Source organism: Mustela nivalis, assembly GCF_964662115.1.
Source record: "Mustela nivalis genome assembly, chromosome: 1".
Taxonomy (NCBI): domain Eukaryota; kingdom Metazoa; phylum Chordata; class Mammalia; order Carnivora; family Mustelidae; genus Mustela; species Mustela nivalis.
This window is the reverse complement of record NC_139020.1, coordinates 73,789,647-73,814,872: the sequence shown is the minus strand read 5'-3', so window position 1 is coordinate 73,814,872 and position 25,226 is coordinate 73,789,647. Positions and strand designations below refer to the sequence as shown.

The following is a 25,226-nucleotide window of genomic DNA, read 5'->3' as shown; positions in this document are numbered from 1 at the left end:
ACAAGGGAATATACAATTTTAAATAATGGGAATTGTGAATAAAATAAAGGGGGATAGTGAAATAGTGGTTGATGAAAGGGTCCTGTTTAAGGAGATGATATTTGGCCCAACACAGAATGATGAAAAAAGAGCTAACTTTTGGTCTGAGAATTAATTAATTGAATTGAAAATATAGGCATTTCAGATAGAATACTCTTAACCCTAATTTTAGAAATTTTAAGAAACATGGAATTCTTTTTTTGAGGTAAAATTAGAATTCAGATATAATTAAGTTCATCTCAAAAAGTTCTTTCTTGCAGGCTCATAACATAACTTCTACTATAATAGAAGAGAAAAACTTTAAAGTCATAGCTGTGAAAAAAAAAAGTAACCACATTTCTGAAAGAAAAACAGAATAGAAACAAAAATCAGTGAGTGGAGACAGAAATGATTGTGCTTTCTTAAATAAGACACAAAAAGTCATAAAAAATTGATAAAATTCTCCTACATTTTAAATGATCATGCATCAAAGTGTAACATAAACAAGGTGAAAAATGATAAGACTGAAGAAGATATTTCTGGTTAAGTGTAACTTAAACAGAGGATTAGTATCTAGAATGTGTAAAAGAAACCTCTGCAAATCAGTTGGAAAAAGATAGTCCAGTAGGGGAATAGCCACTAAGAATAAAAATGCACATTCTAAGGAAAGTAAACGTAAAGAACCAGTAAACATAGGGAAAGCTGTGCAGATAGAGTCAGTCACTGTAAAAATAAAACTAAAGGAACAGAGATACCATTTCACCTGTTATATTTACAAACATTTAAAAACCTCACAGTGCCGTGTATAGGCAAGATTGGACAGCAACAGGAACTCTTATGCACTGTGGATGGGAGTAAATTACTATGGAGAGCAGTTAGGCAAGATATAATGAAGATAGATATATCATCTAGATATGTAGAAGGACACATGAAAAAGCAGTTTTCACTGCTGTGTTACTTTAGAAAAAAATATTGGAAGTAATGTAATACTGTCCAGTAGGGGAATGGAAAATAAAATTATAGTGTGTCCTTTCATAGGCTGCCTGAGTATTCTTGCAACATGGCAGCTGGTTTCCTCCAAAGGGAGTGGGCAGAGAGAGAGAGGAAGAGAGCACCCAAGACAGAAACTGCATCCTTTATAACTTAATCTCAGAAGTGGTATACCACCACTTTTGCTGTATCCTGTTTGTCACTAGTAGAGTGTGGGAGGAAATTACATGAGGTTGTGACTGTACAGATTCCAAAAACTGCATAAAACAAATGCTATCTTAATGAATAACTTAAATACATATCAGGAGATACTCCAAACTTTTTCCTTGTATTTACTCTTAATCATAATTCTCTACCTCCCCTTATAAGTAAGCACTGTCTGGATTTTAGTTGTTTAAAGGGACAAGGTAAAAAATAATAAATTGACAAGGTAAAATCTAGTTCCTATTATGTCATCATGGCTGGAAACAGTAGTCTATCTACTTCATTTTAATTCTTCCTATTTTCTCTTTTCATGAAGGCATATATTGTCATCTCTTTATTGACTTCATATATATGAGAATAAAACTAAAGACTGTTTCAACTGATTCATTCTTTTCAGGAGCATCTGCAGTGGAGGGTTCAAAGAAAACTGATGTTGAAGAGAGATCAAGAACAACACTGATCATCTGCCCACTTTCTGTGTTAAGCAACTGGATTGTAAGTCTTGACAGCCTTTTAAAAATATGACATAATTTATATTTTAGTCATGTATAGTAAAAAGTGTTCTGTTAGAGTCATTCATTGGGAAAGATAAGCTTGATCAGCACGTTAAGTTAAAATAATTGTTAGGTGAATTAGGGTTTTATTTGCTGAATAAAAGTAATTATTTGAAGATTTATAGTAGAGAAGGAAATCTTTTTTTAAAGATTTTATTTATTTATTTGACAGGCAGAGATCACAAGTAGGCAGCGAGGCAGGCAGAGAGAGAGGGGAGGAAGCAGGCTCCCTGCTGAGCAGAGAGCCTGATGTGGGGCTTGATCCCAGGACTGTGAGATCATGACCCGAGCTGAAGGCAGAGGCTTTAACCCACTGAACCACCCAGTTGCCCCAAGAAGGAAACATCTTTAATTATTATCAAGATTAGGTTTGTACTTCTTCCTCTGCCATTTCTGTCCCACAAGGTAGGAAAGATACATAATTTTAAGGTTGCTATATTTACAAATTATTGAAAACTCTTTTCTAAGAACTACACTAACTTCTGTGTATAACAACTTGTAGCATTTACTAAGCTCAGTTTTTTCCCTAAGTTCTTTTAATTGATTTTCTCATTTAGTCCTCACAACCATTATTCTCACTTTCCTGGTGATCAAATTGAAACACAGTAATTAAGTAATTTGCTTAAGATCATCCAGCTAATAAATGACAAAATTAGGATATAGTCTCCAACATACTGATTCTAGAGCCTATGCTTTTAAGGCTACCCACCAGAAGACTTTTTTTTTTCTTTCCAGATTGCTTTTCTACTCTAAAATATTACATTGGAATGGAACCTCTTGATATATTATTTATAAGGAGCAGCTTGGTTAGGTTTCCAGTCTGAGCTTCAAGCTGCATGTTAAAATGAAATAATGGCTCTATTAGAAGTATTGTGAACAGAAAGACTGCTGGACATGAACTTCTATTCTTGCCACGTCCAAGGTTGTTGCATCTCTCCTGACCTTTCCTCCTCTAATCTCAGAGATGGAAGAGGTCCTAGTCTTTTTAAGATCATTACCTTAGGTCTGTACATTGGATTCCATCTCTTCCCACCTTTGCATTTTATCTGTTATTTTTTCTTGTCTGGTTAGTCTTTTCCCACTGACTTTTTCATGAAACATACTTGGATCTTTTTTATTTTTTTTGTTTTTTATATATTAATTTATTCATTCATTCATTCATTCACTGAGGGAACATAAGCAGGGGGAATGAGAGAGGGAGAAGCAGGCTTCCCGCCAAGCACGGAGCCCAATACCCAGGCCCCTGGAATCATGACCGGAACCAGAAGCAGATGCTTAACGACTGAGCCACCCAGGCGCTCTAGAATCTTTTTTAATTTTGAATACTTCCTCTTGATTATATCTCACTTTTAAGTTGCTGCTCTTATCCTTTCCTTTGCTGTCCTATCTTTTGGGGTTTAAGTTCCACTTTGTGCTTTTATTTACTATTTAACTTGGAATCTGGCTTCTGCCACTTTTTCTCTAAATTGCTTTGGAAAAGATTAGTAGTTATTGTCTAATTGTCAGATTCTATGCTTCTTTCTTCTTGACTCTTACATACTCTTGTCTTGTTCTTTTTAAGTTTTTGGTGTATTTTTTTTTTAATTAACCTCTGATTAGTGTGTCATTTTTCCTCGGTTTAGTTCTTTCTTGGTCTTTTCGGTCTTTTTTTTTTTTTTATTCCAACAGAAGTATTCTCTTAAGAAATGTAGTGCATTTTGGGAAGGCCAATACTTATGTACTAGAATGACAGTTTGAAGGTGAGGTTTGCAAGTATTAATGGGGATATAAACAGTAGAACTATGAGCTTGGTTTGGGGATATGTATTTTAAAAATGGGTCATCAGGGGAGGCTTGGGTGGCTCAGTTGGTTGGACGACTGCCTTCGGCTCAGGTCATGATCCCGGAGTCCCGGGATTGAGTCCCGCGATCGAGTCCCGCATTGGGCTCCCAGCTCCACGGGGAGTCTGCTTCTCTCTCTGACCTTCTCCTCACTCATGTTCTCTCTCACTGTCTCTCTCTCAAATAAATAAATATAATCTTTAAAAAAAAATGGGTCATCAGTATTTCATTATAATTTTGTATGTGGAAAACAAAATTTTAGATAATAGAAGCTTCAAAAGGAAACTCCTTGGCAAAGTCTTGCCTAAATGAGATTATAGAAAAAACTGATTTTTAAGGATGAGGAATGGTTGGGCTTGTTTGGATTCCTGGTCAAGAATTAGAATTTTGTGGCGTGCCTGGGTGGCTCAGTTGGTTGAGCGTCTGTCTGCCATGGGCTCAGGTCATGATCCTGGAGTCCCAAACCAGGCCCTGAGTCAGGCTCCCTGCTAAGCCAGGGAGTCTGCTTCTCCTTCTGTCCCTCCCCCTGCTCATGTGCGCATACATACACTGTCTCTTTCTTTTATTTATTTATAAGTAAACAAATAAAATCTTTTTAAAAAATTAGAATTTTGCAATCTTTCAATAAGCTACTCTCTTTCTAGCCCCCAAATAAATGTCATAAATGTCATAGCACCCTAGTGAGCTGGTAGAACTACCTTATCATTTTTTTTTTTTGTCTTTAGATAGGGGAGAGTCCATTTAAAGGTGTAAGATACCAATCCCACTTCTAGCACATACTTGTTCTAGATATTTGGACATGTTATCTTCCCAAGAGAAAATGAAATAACACATATTTTATTCACATATACACACACACACAAACTGAAGCACAGTGACTAGAAACTCAATACTATTATTCTTTTTCTCTAGAAAGTTAATTTTTTTCTAGGTCTAATCCTGCTACAGATTTGTTCTGTTTCATTTCAAGGCAGCCCATTGACTCAGTTTTCTCATATTGAATTATTTCTCTTTTTCACCAGATTTCTTAATAAAATTCTGTAAGTTTTCACCTTTACTCTTTCATCTTTTATCCTCTTTCTTAGTATTTTTGCCTTTACTATTTCAGTTATTATTCTCTCTTCAGCCCACCCTAATAGTCTGGTTTTTTGCTCCCACCCTCGGTAGAAACTGTGAAGGCCTTCAGGGATCTCATTGTTACCATGTTGAGTGAGCTCCCTTTTTCTTTTCCTGGGCTCTTTTATTTTTCTTTCTGTAGCATTTTGTTATGTCTTATTTTTATAAGCCATCTTTAAACCTTTGTGTAAAGAAGGGAATGAACATAAATTACAAGTTAAAAAATCAACACCATATTCCATCCTTAAACTTTGCTATTTTCCCCCTCCCCTACCCAATTTTGTTGCTTCCCCAATTTTCTGACCACTCTTTTTCTTCCATGGTTTCTATTTAGTTTGCCTTCTTCTGCCCACCCCCACCTTAAAGCGTGGTATGGTTTTTGAAACAGGAAAATTTTACTTAACAAGATTCAAAAATTTCATTTACTTAACAAGATTCAAAAATTTCAAAAGTCTGCCACATATGCTTTATTTTTATTTTTTTATTTGCTGCAATATTTTAAATTACCCCAATAAAAAGAGGCCCACAGTTTAAATACTGCTCCGGTAGGTTCTGCCCTAACTTCCTTTTCTCATTATGTATGTTCTTAGAAAATCTTACTCATTCCTGTAGCTTCATGTACTATCTGCTGATAACTTTGTTAAGTCCATCTCTCCATTGTATTACAGACCAGTATTTTACTTTTCCTAGTAGGGGCACCTGGGTGACCTAGTCTGTTTTGTCCAGTTCTTGATTTTGATCAGGTCATGATCTTTGGGGGTTCTGGGATTGAGCCATATCAGTTCCGCACTTGGCAGAGAGCCTCCTTGGGATTTATTTTCTCTTTTCCTCTTTCCCCCTCCCTCTCTCCCGCTCTGCCTATCCTCCCACTTGCACATTCTCTCTCTCTCAAATAAATACATCTTTATAAGTAAATAAATAAATATTTCTAATTTACATATCCAGTCATTGTATAGTATTCAAAAATTTTAAATGTCTAAAATAATAATACTATTTCTTTCTCATTTTAAGATTTTATTTATTTGAGAACATGAAAGCATGAGCTAGGGGAGGGGCAGATGGAGAGGGAGAGAGAGAATCTCAAGCAGATTCCCTGTTGAGCACAAACCCCCAACATGGGGCTTGGTTCTAGGCCCCAAGATCATGACCTAAGCCAGCCAAAGTCAAACATTTAACTGACCGAGCCACCCAGGTGCCCCATTTCTTTCTCATTTTTATACCCACTTTCCCCTTCTTTTTTTAAACTTATTTATATCTTTATCATATAGCTTCTAGGCACTCACTTAAAGTATGAGAGTCTTCTTTGTCTCCCCCCCTTTTTTTAATATCCCATATTTAATTAGTCCTCAAGTGCCATTAGTCCCTTTTTCTTGGTTATCTTTTACCCATTCTTTTCTTTCTTCTGGTACATTAGGGCTTTATTTATCATCTTTCATATGATGGGTTCTCCGTTTTATTTTTCTGATTTTTTTTTTTTTTAAGTAAAGATTTTATTTATTTGAGAGAGAGAACAAGCACAGAAGCAGTGGGAGGGGAGGGGCAGAGGGAGAAGCAGATTCCTCGCTGAGCAGGGAGCCTGATGCAGGGTTCGATCCCAGGACCCCAGGATCGTGACTTAGGCTGACAGCAGACACATAACTGACTGAGCCACCTAGGCGCCCCTCTCTGGTATCCTTTTTATTTTTTTCCAATCTAACCATGATTTCTCCCCCCACCCCCTGCTCAGAATCTCTCAGATATGAGAGAAAAAGGCAAGTGTTTTAAACAGATCATGTCCTCAGAGAGGGCTGGGACCAGGTTTTTTGTTTTTTGTTTTTTAAGATTTATTTATTTATTTATTTTACAGATAGATCACAAGTAGGCAGAGAGGCAGGCAGAGAGAGGAAGGGAAGCAGGCTCCCTGCTGAGCAGAGAGCACGATGTGGGTCTTGATCCCAGGACTCTGGGATCATGACCTGAGCCGAAGGCAGAGGCTTTAAACCACTGAGCCACCCAGGCGCCCCCAGGTCTTATTTTTCTTTTTAGCTTTACTACCTTTCTGTTGATAACCTGGTAAATAGTAAGTCTGTGATAAATGAATGAAAGTGGATACTATCTTGAATCTCTGCCTACATTCTTGAAAATATTGCTTGTTCTTTTACAGTTTAATTTTGATTTTACAAACTTTACTAGCTAGAAGCATTAAAGATCCGATCTGTTAAAATACTAAATTGAAAAAAATAATTACAGTTTTAAGAAATTTGGTTATTTTTCCTCCTAAAAGTGAAGTGGCTGCTCATTGGTAGGGTTAAGCAAAAAATATGTAATGCATTATTTCTGCATATATATCCATTTTCCTGACAAGATAATAATTAGTATTGTTACTATTGTTATTTTAGCTGAGATTGTAGGAAACTTGATTTTATGTAATTTTAGTAGTGATTTGTGTACAGGACAGTAGTTTATCAAACTTTTTAAATTATTTTTTATTTATCTGTTTATTATTCTAAATATTTCTAATTTTCTTCTAGGACCAGTTTGGACAACATATAAAAGCAGATGTGCACTTGAATTTTTATGTTTATTATGGTCCTGATCGTATAAGAGACCCAGCCTTGCTTTCAAAACAGGATATTGTTTTGACTACATACAACATTTTAACTCATGACTACGGAGTAAGTATACCAAGACTCATTTCAGAAGTTGAATATAAGAAGTAAGCTTCAGGTTTCAAAAGTGTTCTAAAATTCAGACTTTAAATTCTAGGTTTAAATGGTAGCCCTGCTGTTTCCTAGCTGTGGTCCTTTGAGCAATGTACTTCCCAGCCTTGGTGCTTCAGTTTTCTCATCTGTAAAATAGGAGTAAATAATACTTCATAAGCTTTTGGGCATTTAATGATGTATGTATATAGTGCTCAAAGCACTATCTCCCACCTAGTGGGTGTTGATATTAAAGAATAATAATTTGTGTTTACCAAATTACATGAAGTGTACCATTTTACTTTCCTGTGTTTTTTAATTCACATGAAACATTTATTTCAGACTAAAGGTGATAGTCCATTACATAGCATAAGGTGGCTAAGAGTGATCCTGGATGAAGGACATGCCATCCGAAATCCGAATGCTCAGCAGACAAAAGCTGTACTTGATTTAGAAGCAGAAAGAAGATGGGTATTAACAGGTAAAAATGTTATGTTTTTTTTTAAAAATTCTCAAATATGTATCATTAAGTAAGTTTTAGTGAGGTAACTTTGTAAACTTCACATGTATATAAAGTTTGTCCATAATTAATCATGAAAGTCTTTTAATAAAGTATTTTGACTTGTTTTTCACAGTTGCCTATGCTGTGGCAACATTTGAATTATAGTCAGTTTATGGAACAAATCACTAGACTTTTTTTTTGAACTTTGGAAATTCATTAAACACTTAAATTCTCCAATCAGAATTTTGATTTCTCTGTTTCTTATCTTGAAGCCGGGCCTGTTTGCTACTTGTGCACCTCTACTAGGACATGGGGAAGACAGTGTAAACTCAGATTCATTTTTCCTTCTTGCTAGTACTGCTGATTTAAAATCAAATAAACAAATGTTCTTGGATAAGGAGAAAGTTGAATTTACTGGACCTATGGTCTTTTTCTTTGTTAGTATGGCAGGTGAGAGCAAAAATTATAGCAAAACTTCATTTTGAGATTGCGTATATGTTTAACAATGGATTATAGTTATACCTTGATAGTTAGTGGGTGTTCCTGGTGCAGAATGCCCATTTTCAACTCTTGTTTCCTCTGATTGGGTGAGATGAATATTCTGAATGGATACACTATAGAGTTACAACAGTTTTCTGTTATTTTTAGGTACTCCGATTCAAAATTCTTTAAAGGACTTGTGGTCTCTTCTTTCCTTTTTAAAACTTAAACCGTTTCTTGATAGAGAATGGTGGCATAGAACAATACAACGTCCTGTCACAATGGGAGATGAAGGAGGACTTAGGTAAGTAATCTCATGTAAACTGATTAATATTGGCAACAAATAACTGTAAGCAGCTTGAACCAATTGTCACTTTATTATTTTAACTCCACTGTTGGCTTTCTTCCAAGAGCATTTATAGCTTAATGTCTTTGGCTCTCAGAGCCTAGTGATTCTTGTTTGGGGATACAAGAATTTCTAACTACCACTAAAACATAAGCCTTCCCTTTCTTTGATTTTAGCCAAACAGAAAGGAAAGGCAGAGCTTTGTAGTCTTTGTGTGTTGCTGTTGCCCTTGAAATCACCATTAATTAATTAAACAATGACAGGAAAAACTGTATGCTCTGAGGATCTAATGTGCATTAAATTTTCACAACTTATGTAGCTTTTATATAGTGGTAATTGAATGGTATGACATACACGGGCATCCATAAGAGTTTAAGAAAGAAAGTTGTTTCTCATGGAGACAGATAAATGAAATTTAGCTTGGTATGGTAGCTATTTCACAGGGTAAATATGTGGCTTAAGGTTTTTGCCTAGAGCAGTGATTTTTAGAGTTTGGGATCCATTAGCAGGTCGTAAAATCATTATAAAGATGGCATCAAACATTATAAAAGAAAATGAAATAGTAGATGATTTAAAGAAATTTAAATCGTCACACATTATTTTGTGAAAGGTTTCTGTTACATGTGTATGTGTTTATATATATATATTTGCTGGATGGAATAAAATGTGTTTCTTATTGTGGTTATAGCGAAAAAGGTTCAACAGCCACCAGCCTAGTTTATAGAACTGTCTTGATTCTCAGAATCAACTGTGTAAATTCTAATTTAGGAAATTGTATTTATATTTCAGTGTCAGGAAAAACCTTTCCTTAAAAACCTTTCTTTCTGTAAAGAATTGATGTGCCTCCTTTTTTTCTGATGTTGAGAAGGCAGTGTAAAGATTGTAGAACCCAGAAGGCATTTCTCCCTCTTCTGAACTGTCACATCATGTTTGAATTTTTTATGGCATCTTTGTCAAAATTATTTTTGTACTTTGGTTTTTATATTACTGAAAATTTCTTTTGAAGATAAGATCTTTCCACATATTTGTTTTATGATATTTAGTATAATGCCTTGTACTTTGTGTAGGTACTTAAGAATGTGAATGTTGAATATTAGGTGATATAGTTGACAGAAGTGAGAAATAAGTTCATGAATAGAACAAAAAGAAGGAGAAGCTAAGAAAAATAAAGACAGGATAAAAGAAGATTAAATTGTGACAGGTACTGAATTGAGGGCGATGAATGCATTATTGTTATATTTTTCTATTGGTAGAATATTTCTGATTATCAGATTGGATAAGACTCAAAACAAAGGGATCTTTTTAAAAAAAAAACTTGACTTTGCTTCTTAAATAGTAGTGATATATTATTCTTTCTTGTTCTTGTTGAATCAACTTATATAAATAAAAGGTTATGTAATTATTTATTTTATTTTGACTTAGGCGCTTACAATCCCTAATTAAAAATATTACCCTAAGAAGAACAAAGACTAGCAAAATCAAAGGAAAACCTGTTTTGGAGTTACCAGAACGTAAAGTATTTATTCAGCACATTACACTTTCAGATGAAGAAAGAAAAATTTATCAGTCTGTGAAAAATGAGGGCAGAGCTACTATTGGAAGGTATGGAAAAAAGAAAGCTATTTTAGAAAATAATTTTTATTTTCTTTCCAATTTAACTGAATAGTATTTCTTAGAAATGTTAGGAAAGTCTGAAGTATACAGAAAGATAACTTGCCTCTTGATTTAAATTTCTTTTTACAAATTAGTTGAAGTAAATGAAATAGTATTATAATTTACAGGTGAGTAATTCCTTAAGTTAGGAAAAAATTAAAAGTTTACATGAAGTGGCAAGTTCTGAGTGGCTAGTGAGAAGACCTTGCTTGCTTCTATTCCTGGCTATCAGGGGAATAGATAAAAACATTTAGAAAAGTATATATAGCGGGGCGCCTGGGTGGCTCAGTGGGTTAAGCCGCTGCCTTCGGCTCAGGTCATGATCTCAGGGTCCTGAGATTGAGTCCCACGTCGGGCTCTCTGCTTGGCGGGGAGCCTGCTTCCCTCTCTCTCTCTCTGCCTGCCTCTCTGCCTACTTGTGATCTCTGTCTGTCAAATAAACAAATAAAATCTTAAAAAAAAAGAAAAAAGAAAAAAAGAAAAGTATATATAGCGAGAGATAATAAACCTATTTAAGGAACAAAACCTTGGGGAATGCCCATATTTAAGAAATAGGAAAACAAAGAGAAATTACCGTAGAAGATTCTGTGAAGAACAGAATTAGTAAGAAAAGTAAACTGTTGGGAGAATCCCATGAAAGCATAGTCAAGAAAGAGGGAATGGTTAATAGTATCACATGATACTATTAGAGACTTAGAAAAGCTGTTTAATTTGGTGATTCAGAAGTTACCGGTATAAACTCTTAGCATAGTTTCACCAGAATACTGAGGTGTGGACCACAAAGAAGTAGCAGCAGTAGGTAGGGTGAGACCATTTTTCATGACGTTTGCAGAAGGAAGAAGAAAGTAAGACTGGTACATAGGACTGATAGTTGGTTGCTCTATCAATTTTTTTGCATTTTATTTGGGTAAACTGCTTTGAGGAGAGACCATGGAAGAGACTACAGATAGAGAAGAGAATAAAGCAAATTGGTGGAGAAAAATGAAGCCTAGTGGGTTGTAAAGAGTACAGTCAGTGAAATATAAGACAAGTGTATCTACAGGGAAAGGTGATGGGAAGTTGAGGAAGATCACAGGATTACAGCCATTCTAAAAAGTTGTAAGGTTCTTAATGTGGGCTTAATAGGCTTTCTGTAGTATTGGATATATGTAGAAGTCAATACGACTTTCCAAACAGCACGTGAAATCTTGGGAATAGGAATTATGAAGTAGATAATAAAGGGATTGGGGATTGGTAGAAGGTAAGAAATTCTATTTGAGGCAAGAACATGTTCGATGTGAGTGCCCATGTACCAGAATGAGTAGAAGTGAAAGCAGAAGAGGGCAGAGAAAATAGGGGAATCTTCAAATTCTTCACTAGAGTACAAAGCAGGTTTAACAGGAATTAGATTGAAAAAGATTGTTCTAACTAAGCAAGTGATTTCAGAGTTCAAAATCTCAGTGGTGTTTGAAATTTTCTTCATATTCATTCTGTCAACCAAAATGTAATATGTGCCTGTGTAACACATATTGGGATATAGCATTAAAAAAACAGACAAGAATCTCTGCCCTCAAGGAGTTTATATTTTAACGGAGGGGAACAGACCATTTTAAAAAATAAAATTTGATGGAAGAAAATTAAAGCAGAGAAAAGGAATGGAAAATGGTGAAGACCTTACTGAGAAGAGTCTATGTGGGAAAAGATCTAAAAAGAGAGTGGAGTTAGGAGACATTTCAGGCAGAGGGAGCCACAAGTGTAAAGCCTCTGAGTTGAAAGAATATTCAGTGAGCTTGAAGAATAGCAAAGAGGGAAGTGTTGCTGGGTAATAATGAGCAGGATCTCATGATGTCAGAGATTGGAGTGGGAGTACATGACAGTTTCATAAGGCATTGCACATATTTCAAGGACTTTGGATTTTACTTTTTATTAGATTAGAAAACTTTGAAGGGTTTTAACCCAGGAGAGTGACATAATCTTATTTATATTTTAAAAGGATCACTGGGGCGCCTGGGTGGCTCAGTGGTTAAGCCGCCATGATCTCAGGGTCCTGGGATCGAGCCCCGCATCAGGCTCTCTGCTCAGTAGGGAGCCTGCTTCCTCCTCCTCTCTCTGCCTGCCTCTCTACCTGCTTGTGATCTCTCTCTGTCAAAAAAAAAAAAAAAAAAAAAAATCTTAAAAGGATCACTGGCTGCTGTGTTAAGATTGATATTCTAGCAGTAAGGGCATAAATAGGGATGAATGGCAATAAAGAAAGAGATCACGTGTTCACTACAGTAGTAGTAGTGATGAAGGGGGTGAAAAACAGTTGGGTTCTGTTATAAAGCCAGCAGAACTTCCTGACTGATGTGGTATGGGGAGTGAGAGAGAGGAGTCAAAGGTAACAGCATGATTTTTCACATAAGTGTGACTGGAAGGTTGGAATTACCATTTGCAGAACTAGGTCTATGGGAGGAACAGAGGTTTTTTTCAGGGAAGATCAGTTCAGTTTTGGACCCATTGATTGCATGATGGCCTCTGAGATTTCTAAGTGGAGATGTCTTAGAAATCTAAGTGGAGTTAGATACAAGGTTAGATTCATGGAATGTTCTTGATGTAAATTTGAAAGTCACCTGTGGTTAGTCACCTGATGGTTAGTTAAAGCATGAAACTGGATGAGATCACCAAGAATGAGTGAAGTTGGAGAACAGGTCTAACAAAGAAGACAGGAATGGCTAATGAGGTTGGAGGAGGCTTCTGCTCTAATTATCTGGTACTCAAAAGGAATTTGTTAAACTGAAGTGCTGACTATTAGTGTAATAAGTGACCATGCCAGGGAATAGACTGTTTGTAAAGGTTATTCTGTTTGAAAAGTTTGAGAAGAATAACTTTATTGAAACCTTAGAAAATAGGTTATTTTTATTCTTTTTAATATGTAGTACATTTAGTAACATTTACTGAGCACTTTTTAGGTGTTAATGCATTTAATTAAGTGCTTTATATGTGTTTTTTAAAGATTTTATTTATTTAGGGGCACCTGGGTGGCGGCTCAGTTAGGTGTCTGCCTTCAGCTCTGGTAGTGATCCCTGGGGCCCTGGAATTGAGCCCTGCGTTGGGCTCCTTGCTCATCCAGGAGCCTGCTTTTCCCTCTCCCTCTCCCTGCCACTCCTCCTGCTTGTGCTCTCTCTCAAATAAATGAATAAAATCTTAAAAAAAAATTTTTTTTTTTAATTTAATGCAAGTGCTAGTGGGGGGATGGGCAGAGGACAAGGGAGAAAGAATCTAAAGTAATCCTCTGGGTACAGAACCCAACACAGGGTGGATCTCAGGACCCTGAGATCATGACCTGAGCTTAGACCTGAGCTTAAGCCAAGAGTTGGACACTTAACAGACTGAGCCATCCACGAGCCCCCTAAGTGCTTTTATACGTATTAGTTAACAGTAATCTTAAAAAGTGAGCACAAGGATTACCCACATTTTAAAGATGAATCTGAAGCACAGAGTAGTTAAGAAACTTGTACTGTGTTGCACAGCTGGTGAATGACAGCTGGTATTTAAATTCAGGCAGTTTGGTTCTAGAGCTTATAAGTTCAACCTTTATATTATATTGCCCCTTTATACTGTTGAATATTTAGAATTGTTGACATAGTATTACTAATATGTATAGGATACATATTCTAATAATATACTAATATTACTAGTATGTGTATATATATATATATATATATATACACACACATACACACACACATACAGATATATTACTTACCATAATCCAGACACTATTCTAAGTATTTTCCATGTATTAGCTTCTTTTAATACAACAGTCCTATGAGGTATGTATTATTACCATGCCACCATTAAAGATGAAGCAGCTGAAGTTAAGAAAGGTTAAGAAACCTACCCAAAGCTTCACAGTTAAATTGGCAAAGCCAGGTTTTGAACTTAGCCTAGCTCTAGAGTCTGTGCTCCTAATCATTAAGCTGTACTTTTTCAATTGCTTTAATATATTTAAGTATGTGATAGACTTAGTATATAGTATTTGAATCATCCATTCTTCCTTCAGAAGCCTGTACTGTCATTGTTCTGGTTTACTTCTATTGAAAAACCTGATTTTTATTTATTTATTTTTAAAAAATTTATTTATTTAACAGATCACAAGTAGGCAGAGAGAGGGGGGGGAAGCAGGCTCCCTGCCAAGCAGAGAGCTTGATGCGGGGCTTGATCTCAGGACCCTGGGACCATGACCTGAGCCGAAGGCAGAGGCTTTAACCCACTGAGCCACCCAGGCGCCCCAAGAAAACCCTGATTTTATTTTATTTTTCTGGAAACATATACCATTTAAATCTGGATTCCCCCGCCCCACCCCACTCCCTTTCCTATCAGGTTTTCTTTAAATGTTTTCTTTTCCATTATTTTATCTTCATGTGTGTAGGATGTTCTTTGTTCCATAGATAAAATTTTATTCTTATGTTTTTGTTTTTCTTTTTATCTCTTATGTTTCCCACGTTTTTTTTTTCACAGTGGTTTGTCTCTTTTATGCTGGTTTCAGTGTGGCTTTCATTTTTCTGATGGTTCACTTTTCTCTTTTACACTACTGAGCTGTACCACCTCATTTTTCATCTCTGTTATTTCGCTGTGATGGTAAATCATGGCAGTATCCTTGCTCATAATTTTTATTTGCTTTATGGCAGCATTTTTTGATGAGTATTCTTTCACTGCCATTTGTTCTCCATTGCTCTTTGCTGATTATTACTTATATTTGAGTATCTTGAATTCTGGCTTAGTTATTTGCAAGAGGTTAATATGAAAGGGGTGAGAAGGCATAGCGTGTCCCAGACTAATAGGAAGTATCCTTGTTAATTATGTCTCAGGGTTATAGCTGAGTTGTTTCCGGTTTTATTCGTGCTTACACAACAAAGATCAGAAGCTGTAGGGTTCTTTATAATGTGGACTCTAGTGCCTATAATCTTTTCTGAAAACACAGTAGGTTTGCTATGTTTCCTTATTTAGCTTGCCTTCTCGCCTTGATGTAAAACTTGTCCATGTAAGTTCAGACCACAGCCATGCACCCTGGTTTTGTTTTTGCACATGAAGGATATTGATTTTACCTTCAGGGCTTGCCCTCTATTTTGAAGAATTGTTCTCTGGCAGCTGTTTGAGATCTGGAGTCCTGTCTCTCAGCATCTTCCTATCCAACTTCTTTTGCAATTGGCAGCCATTTCTGATATATATTGCTTTATGGTTACAGTCTCTTGTGGTTTCATTAAAGATAGTTTTGACATGATTTCCAGAGAAAAGAACAATGCCATTTTTATTCCACCGTTTTAGAATAGGGAATGATATTTAGAGGCCTTCATAATATTTAACATTTTTTACCCCTAGGTATTTTAATGAAGGCACTGTCCTTGCGCACTATGCAGATGTCCTGGGTCTTTTGCTTAGATTGCGGCAGATTTGTTGTCATACTCACCTTCTTACAAATGCAGTGTCTTCCAGTGGTCCCTCAGGTAAGTAGATGTGATTTGTTTACACTATTATATTTGTCAAGAATATTTAAATCAGAATGAAATTTTTTGTATGGCCTATAGTGTCTTATTTGTCAAATGGACATTGTTTTTAGGATAGGACATAAGTGGAATATACTCACAAATTCTTACCAATGAAATGGAATAATAGTGATGTCTTCCAGGTGTCTTCCAGTTATACTCTTAGGTGATTGTTTCAAATTGGATCTGCCTTTTTTTCTGTGGTAGTATGTGCAGATTGTAATGATGCTTTTGTGTAAGATGCATTACGTGGGTTAGCTACTATTTCAGCTTTTGAATTTTCTTTAAATTTAAATCATGTTTGTCTCCTGTGATAAAGGAAGCCTAAATAAAGACTACCCAAGTAAAACTTTTCTCTATATAAGATGAACTTGTCTAATCATATTACAAATCTGTCTAATCATATTACAAATCTTGCTGTGATATTAATTTTTCAGCCTTTTCTCTAGGAAATGATACACCTGAGGAACTACGGAAAAAGTTAATAAGGAAGATGAAGTTAATTCTGAGCTCAGGTTCTGATGAAGAATGTGCAATTTGCTTGGATTCTTTAACAGTTCCTGTCATAACACATTGTGCGCATGTCTTTTGTAAACCCTGTATTTGCCAAGTCATTCAGAATGAGCAGGTTAGTTTTGTACTAGGTACATATTCAGTGTTTGACAGAGTGGTACACTAGTTATTCTTGAGTGTAATGAAACCTAAGTCCAACAACTAAAGAGTTTTGCACTTGGATTTACCAGTGCATGTTTTATGGTTAATTATGTATGTCAGTATTTCATATTGATATATTTCTTATAATTAAGCTCTTTGAAACATGAAAAGACAGTACACTTTTAGAGGCATGATCAGTTAGTATCCTAGTTCTGTTGGTAAGATCATTGCTGTCTAATAAATAGATCAATAATGTGAGACACAAAGGTAATTTTAAATTTTCTAGTAGAAAGAGATGAAGTTAATGACATTTTTATCTAATTTATCTAAAACATAAAAATTACTGACATAATATGCATGGTTTTTTAACTTAAATGTTCAAAGTCTGGTGATATTGTACACATAGAAAATATCTCAGTTTGGCTTCACCATATTCAAGGGCTTAATTGTCTCATTTGTTTATTGGATAAGGTAGGCCTGGATTCTTATGTATGGTATAATTTTTTGAAGTGGAATAATCCTCTAAGCAGTTCTTCAGCAGAGGTAGAGGTGTATTTGTTTGTTTTTAAATATTTTCATTGGTATATGTATAGAAAAAAATGCACAAGTCATGATTGTACAGTTGAGTGAATTATGAAGTAAATACATCCATGTGACTACTATCCTGGTCTGCTTGTGTCCCCTTCTAATCAGTTACCTTCTCCCTGCTCCCTAAAGGTAACGGCACTATACTTTTAACATTGTTTCAGTTTCAGATTTTTTATTTTTTTATTTTTTATTTTTTTGGTAACGGTATTTGGTATATAGTAATGTAGGACATATTAGCATGTCTTGGTACAAATGGACACAACAAATACTGCTTTAAATGAGTCTGATAGGATTTAACAGGTCTACACCAGCTTTATAAGCCATTAAGAAGGATATTTTTTTCTTCTAAAAAACCATTCCAAATAGCATGCTGTATTGTAGTTAGGTTCAAGATACTGTTACTCATGGTTTCTTTATTTGTCTGCAAATAGTACAGTTCACCATGAACAATGTAGGAGTTAGGGGTGCCAACCCCCTGTGCAGTTGAAAATCTGCATATCACTTTTGACTCCTATAAAACTTCTGTCTACTGTTGACTAGAAGCTTTACCAATAACAGTTAACACATATTTTTATGTTATATGTGGTATTTACTTTTTGAAGTTTTTATTTAACTAATCTCTACAGCCAATGTAAGGCTCACACTCATGACCCCAAGATCAAGAATTGCATGCTCCTCCCAACTAAGCCAGCTTGATGCCCCTATATGTGGTATTCTTAAAGTAAGCTAGAGAAAATACTAAAATGATAAGAGAATATCCATTTATTTTGTACTATATATATATATATATGTATATACTATACATAATATATATTATCATATATAAGTACTATGCTATATTTATTGAAAAAAATCCCACTATAAGTGGACCTCTGGAGTTCAGACCATGTTCCAGAGCAAATTGTATTATAATACTTGTTTGAAGTTCCTGCTGTTAGTCAAGATCACATACCATACTTTAGCTCCCTTTTTTACCCAGTCCCACTTAACACATAGGAATCTGCCTGGAGTTCAGCATGTACAAATTTATCTTAAATGGATGAATCTAATAAAAAGTCTAAGAAAGTGTTAGCTATTAAGGATATAGAATTTATCATCTTTTTGAAAATTTTAGGGAAATTTATCTTCCTCTGATAAACTTTACTTATATCTCACTTTTATACAGCCACATGCTAAATGTCCTTTGTGCAGAAATGATATACATGGAGACAATTTATTAGAATGCCCTCCAGAAGAATTGGCATGTGACACTGAGAAAAAGTCTAATATGGAATGGACATCTAGTTCAAAGGTAAAATGCACATGGGCAAATATTTGAGTATTTGTTTTACATTTATAAAAGGATACCATGTCTTGGGCACCTGGGTAGCTCCGTCAGTTGGGCCTCTGCCTTCAGCTCAGGTCCTGGGATCGAGCCCTATGTCATGCTCCCTGCTTAGTGGGGAGGCTCCTTCTCTCTCTCCTTCTGCCTGTCCCCACTGTGCTCTTTCTCCCCCTCTAATTAATATAATCTTTTTTTTTTTTTCTTTTTAAAAGGGTACCATGTCTTAAAATAATTCTGCTTTTAACCCTATCATTAGAATATTATACTCTGGGGGCACCTGGGTGGCTCAGTGGGTTAAAGCTTCTGCCTTCGGCTCAGGTCATGATCCCAGGGTCCTGGGATCGAGCCCCATATCGGGCTTTCTGCTCAGCAGGGAGCCTGCTTCCTCCTCTCTCTGCCTGCCCTTCTGCCTGCTTGTGATCTATGTCTGTCAAATAAATAAATAAAATATTAAAAAAAAAAAGAATATACTATGTTGGTGTTAACATTTTTATATCTAGTGGTGAGTTTGAGAGGAAAGGAGCTTCAGTTTGAGTGCATTCTTTCAATCTTAGATTTTAAAAACATTAGTTTTCTTTGACTTTGGCATTTTAGAGAAATAATGGGGCAGGAACGTTCTTTTCCTAATTTAAAAAAAGTTGTATGTATTTTGCCTATTCAAAATAGAATCTAATGGATGTCCTCATTTTTTTTTTTTTTTTTTTCAGATTAATGCTCTAATGCATGCACTGATTGACTTAAGAAAGAAGAATCCCAACATAAAAAGTTTAGTTGTTTCTCAGTTTACAACATTCCTGTCTTTAATTGAAACACCACTCAGGTAAATTTATTCTCACTTTGAGTGAAAGGATTTTGTGTGTTTTGATTTGGTTAGCAAAAATTGTTTTACCAGTTATATTCATTTCATCTATCGAAAATGACAGAATCACAATAAAGAATATTGCCTGGGAGCATAGGATTTTAAAGATTTAGTCCTGACTTTATCAGAAAAAAGAGCAGAGCATGACATGTTAGTAGATGGGTTAGTATATATTTGTCAAATGAGTAGAAGAATTGGTTGAATGAACAGATTTGTAATTACTTACATTTTTTTTAATCAAATGGAAAGTGTTACTTGTCTTTTTTGTCCCTCCACAGAGCCTCTGGATTTGTGTTTACTCGTTTGGATGGTTCCATGGCACAGAAGAAAAGAGTTGAATCAATTCAGTGTTTTCAAAACACTGAAGCAGGATCTCCAACCATAATGCTTCTATCCTTAAAAGCAGGTGGAGTTGGTCTGAATCTTTCTGCAGCTTCTCGAGTGTTTTTAATGGATCCAGTAAGTAATTCTGTTGACTTTTTGGTATGTTATTAAACTTAAAAAAAAAAAAATAAACTATTTGGTAAATACCATCATAGTTGTAACTGATTGTGAAAATTCTTGGTAAAAATAGTAACTTAGTAAATGTGTAATGAGGGCTTTAAGTGCTTTACGTACACCAACTGAAATTCGCACAATATCCCTAGGATATTTCTAGAATGGATCCTTATGAGATTTTATTATTGTCCTTATTTTATTATTGTCCTTATTTTTACTTCTCTGAAGCAGAGAGAAATAAAATAACTTGCCCAACCTCATGCAGTAATATGCAAACCAGGATTCCATGTTCTTAATTTCTATGGTTTTCTGCTTCCATATATAAAATTAGTTTCTATTAACTAATAGAAAGTGTAGTGGTTTCATTCATTTGGCCAACAAATAATGTGAATCCTGCATTGTGTCAGGGAGTCTTACAGGCACCAGGAATCTGGCTATAAACAAGGTAGACGTAGTTACTGTCGTGATTTTAATGGTCTGTTTTAATGTGCAAAAAATTAGGTAAAATACAATTTCTCACCTCTGTGCTCAGAGATTAAGGAGTTCTTGCATGAGACCCAGGAAGCTGCATTTTTATAAAGATCATAGGTGATTCAGGTGGAGTTGGTCCAGCATCACAGTTTTAGAAACTAAAGCCATTAATGAACATTTTGGATAAATTTTAGCATCTAATACAGATCACTTGTAGTTGTACAATACAGATCTATTTAGTGGGAGCTAAAATTCATTCTGAACTTTATTCACCGAACTGACCTAAGAAAAGCATATATAGAGCAGCACCTTCTTCTAACAGCACATAGTGCTGTAGGCACTCTGGAGTAATTCAATTCAGTTTCTAATTCGCACTGGGTTACTGTGTCAGGGCCAGAGGCAACCCTATTTGCTATTTCTGTGATTCACAGATTTAAGATTTGTAGTTTTAGCTTGTTACCTGAAATTCAGAAAATTTCGTTAACATAGTTCACTGAGATACAAATTATTCTGATTAGGCTAGCTAGTTCATGCATGCACCCATTACCAAGGCCTTTTTGCTCAGCTGGGGGTAACCTCCCCAACTGAAATACTGAACAGAACCACATTTTAACATTCACAGATTTCATACTGATGTTATGGATGGCAGTGATCTATTGTATTTTCTTGCCTTAGTTCTGTGGATGAAGTTTTAAATCTTTGCTAGAGTTTTAATATTTTATGGTTATTATTAAAAAAAAAGTCATTATAATTACATATTAAGTTATATTAACTAACCTGATGATAATCTTATATGATTTTTGGACAAATTCCCAAATTACTTCTTTTGTTATAATCTTAGTATCTGATACAGAAAAGGTTGTCAATACCAAATATAGTATTATAAAGCCAATCACAGACTGTACTCTTTAGTAGTTTAAAAAAACTGCTAGAATGTTTTAGCATTTCATAGTAAATTTTCATTGAACACTTCAAATGTTTCTACCTTTAAAATGAAAGCCAGATCCCAGGAAAATAAGATTAAATCAAAAAAACTTTATTCATGAAAATATTTTACCTTTTCATGGGATGTTGCATTAGAGTTAAGATGTATTTTAAATATTTAGTTTTGGTCTTTTGATAAAGTTAATTACCTTCCTTCATCAGTACTGCTGAAAATGGAAGCTATCAGTTTTATATTATCATGAGATAAATTTGATCCCTGGTAGGGGTACCTAGGTAGCTCAGTTGGCTAAGCATTTTACTCTTGATCTCAGGGTTTTGAGTTCAAGCCCTGTATTGGGGTCCATGCTGGGCATGAGCCTACTTAAAAAAAAATTTTGACTCTTGGTAGTCATACTAGATATATATTGCCGCTCACTAGAACGTTCCTTGATAAAATAGAAGACAACAGAAAGGAACGTGTACCTGGGCTCTTCTTGGTAATAACAATTTCAATATGTATTAAATCATGAAATACAGAATATACATAAAATATGATACTTTTAGAAAATCGTAAGCTAAGTATATTCTTAAAATCTGACTGTGAAATATGAAAAATCACTCAATACTTAAATTACAATAATAGTAAAATCTCCTTTTCTCTAGAGCTCATGGGAACTTTATTTTTTAAGAGCTAGGGATGGGAGGGAGACTCTACACTCAGCACAGAGCCAGATGTGGGGCCCAGTCTCACGACCCCCAGTATATGACCCAAGTCAAAATCAACAGATGCCTAGCCAACTGAGCCACCCAGGTATCTATCAGTGGAACTTTAAACAGAAGAAAATAACAGCCTAAGTATGAATCACACTATAAACTTGTCATCAACATAGGCATTTGCGATTTTGTTACATTTTCAGGTGGTATTTTGCTGTATAAAGTTTTCTTTGTCTTAAACATCCTTTAAGAATCATCCCATAGTTTAAAATTTTAATGATCGCTAACCTTGGTGTAGTTCATTATAGTTATTTCCAAACCACTTGACTCCTGTCTTTCTAGACAGAAGAACTCTGTATCGTTTTGCTTTTTTCTTTGCTTGTTTCATTCTTCACTTTAAGACAGTCCCCATGATAATACTTGTATTTAATGAGTTAATGTTATTTTAGTTCAATTTTAAAGTCAGATTCAAATATAGATACAGAAAATTACATCAACAAAGCCTTTAATTTTTAATACTTTTGATTACTCCTGAAAGCTTTTTTTGTGCTTTTATTTAACAAATGGAAGAAAGTGAAAGAAAAAGAATAAAAAGATCAGCAAAAGGGGAGAACACTTTTTCATAAATGGAATAAATTACATCTTTTCTGACATAAATTAAGTCATTTAAGGATTGTAACTTTTTTTTTTCTTTGTTAAACAGACATAGATCAATTTTAAAGTGGAAAAGGTACTATTTGATTACTTAAGCATTGGGTGATTGCTGTGTATTGGGTGATTGCTTTCTACGTATCAGGCACTGTATTAGATACTAGAAGCAGTGCAGTGAAATGAGGAATACCTGCCTGTCATAGTTGGGGGTGGGGTATATTTTTTCCCCCCAGAGCATTTAGGTCAGTTTCTGAATTCCGTCAGAAAAATCTTGAGTCAGTAAAAGGTGAATGAGTAATACTGAAATGAAAGGAATTGGGCAGAACACTCACAGATCAGGGTGGTAATAAAGCAATCCTATTCTTGTTAGGCCTGGAATCCAGCTGCTGAAGATCAGTGCTTTGACAGATGCCATAGACTTGGACAGAAGCAAGAAGTTATCATCACAAAAGTGAGTTTTTAAGCCATCTGTTTTAAAATTAGGTTGATGAGGTTTTTAAGATTATACAAATAATGCATGAATATATTATTATGAAAGACTGCAGTAGAATTAGGCAGAACAAAGTATGAAGGTCAGCTTTAATCTCCTCTAGGGGAAACTACTATCAGTAATTTTACATGTTATTCAAAGTCTCCATCTCAGTGTTTACATAGATTCATTTGTGTATATGTCTCTCCTTTAAAAATATCTCTTAAGGTAAGTAAGATCGCCCTTTATTATTCTGCAGCATACTTTGCTCCTTTAACAGTCTATATTGGGAACCACCCATGTAAGTACACTACCATAAAAGTACATATAAACATAGTAAAACATACAGAATATTTACCATTTTATCCAAAGTGTACACTTAAGAGGCATTACATACTTTCACACCGTTGTGTAATTTTTCAACATCATCTGTTCCTAGAACTTTTTCATCTCAATTTGAAACAGCCCTCAGCAACCACCCTTATACTTTGTGAATTTAATGATTCTACAAACCCATTCTTTTTAATATCATATATAGATATATCATAATTTAGCCAGTCTAATATTTTGCTAATAAAAACAGTTCCATAATGAGAATTATATTATATGCAAGTACTTCTTCAGGATTAAGAAAACTAGAATTCTGGAGGTACCTGGGTAGCTCAATCAGTTAAACGGCTGCCTTTGGCTCAGCTCATGATCTCAGGGTCCTGGAATCCAGCCGTGTGTTGGGTCTCTTGCTCAGTGGGGAGTCCACTTCTCCCTCTGCCCAACTGCCCCTTCCCCCTTTTGGGCTTTCTCTCAAATCTTTTAAAAAAAAAAGAAAACTAAATTCTGGATTTAGGATTCTTTAAACTTTGCTTTCTAAACAGACTTAAAGATGTATGAGAATGATGTAAATTTTTGCTTATGTAATAGTCAGAAAAGTGCTCCTTTAATTTCTGTACATCTAAGACCTTGAGCATATTTATTTTTCACTAATCTATTGTCAGTTAATATTTTTTTCAGTAAATTGTTTTTTTGCCCAGTTTTCATAAAGTACAAATATAGTTTTATAATGTAAAAGACTCCTTTATACACTGATTTTAAATTTTGTTACATTAGAAATGGTTTATTTCAAACTCTTTGAACTGGATGTGTTTTTTCATGAAAAAGCTTCAAAAATTTTAAGTATATCTTTTTTTTCTACTTATTTGAAATGTCACTTTGTATATATTAATGTGAATCTCTTTCCAGACTTTGTGTTTCTATTTCTTTGATTTCTTTTCCTATTCCTGGGACATTACTATTAAATTTACTATGGTTTTCTAAAGTATGCTTTTGTATCTAGCAGAGCAGTACGCTCTCATTACCCTTCTTTTTGGAAATTTGTTAATACAATTACTTACTCTTAAATTGAGCTTTGGATTTAGGTTACCAGATCTCATTTAAGAAATCTTATTTTGGATTTATTGAAGTTATGATTAATTTGAGAATGATTTTTTTTTTTAAGATTTTATTTATTTATTTGACAGCGAGAGATCACAAGTAGGCAGAGAGGCAGGCAGAGAGAGAGGAAGGGAAGGAAGCAGGCTCCCTGCCGAGCAGAGAGCCCGATGTGGGACTCGATCCCAGGACCCTGAGATCATGACCTGAGCCGAAGGCAGCGGCTTAACCCACTGAGCCACCCAGGCGCCCCGAGAATGATTTTTATAAATATATATAAACACTCCTTATGAGTAAGGAGTGTTCCCATACAAGAATTTAGTCTTCATTTTTTTTTTTTTTTTTTTTGGTCTTTTATGTATTTCAGTAATGTATTGTTATTACAGTAACTAGACCTCTATGCAGTGTTGACTAATAGTAGTCATAGTAGTAATTCTTGAACTGTTCCTTTTATTGTTTTACATTGTGACTCCATTGTTCTTGGTAAGTTTCCAGTGGATACACTTAAGATTAAGGGACATTGATTTATAGGTTAATGAAGATCTTTTTTAATCAAGGTTTTTTAATCAAGGTTTTTATCAGAAATGCTTCTTAAGCATCAGTTGAGAAGATGTCTGTTTTTCTTTACTCCATGTTTTAAATTAAACCAGATAAAGGCACATTCTTGCATTTCTGGGAGAATCTCATTTGGCTATTTAAATATAATGCTAAATTTATCTTGCAAGTATTCCAGTTACAGAGTTGCCTATAAAGTTTGCTGGTTTGGTGCTGTTCTTAAGATGTA

At 35.0% G+C, this 25,226-nt stretch overlaps 1 protein-coding gene across 12 annotated transcripts in view; it reads left to right on the top strand.

The window, feature by feature from the left end:
* HLTF (helicase like transcription factor) overlaps positions 1–25,226 on the top strand; it is a 54,587-nt gene that overhangs the window by 26,884 nt on the left and 2,477 nt on the right. For 6 of the 12 annotated variants that reach the window (XM_082749804.1, XM_082749805.1, XM_082749803.1 and 3 more), the window contains exons 14-24: positions 1,610–1,707; positions 7,213–7,356; positions 7,723–7,861; positions 8,531–8,666; positions 10,131–10,310; positions 15,702–15,826; positions 16,315–16,493; positions 18,273–18,398; positions 19,139–19,251; positions 19,569–19,749; positions 22,919–22,999. In XM_082749804.1, the coding sequence (XP_082605930.1) occupies positions 1,610–1,707; positions 7,213–7,356; positions 7,723–7,861; positions 8,531–8,666; positions 10,131–10,310; positions 15,702–15,826; positions 16,315–16,493; positions 18,273–18,398; positions 19,139–19,251; positions 19,569–19,749; positions 22,919–22,999 (1,502 nt within the window). Of the gene's footprint in view, positions 1–1,609; positions 1,708–7,212; positions 7,357–7,722; positions 7,862–8,530; positions 8,667–10,130; positions 10,311–15,701; positions 15,827–16,302; positions 16,494–18,272; positions 18,399–19,138; positions 19,252–19,568; positions 19,750–22,918; positions 23,000–25,226 lie in introns of all 12 variants that reach the window. The other 6 variants (XM_082749808.1, XM_082749807.1, XM_082749810.1 and 3 more) reach the window with 1 other exon arrangement.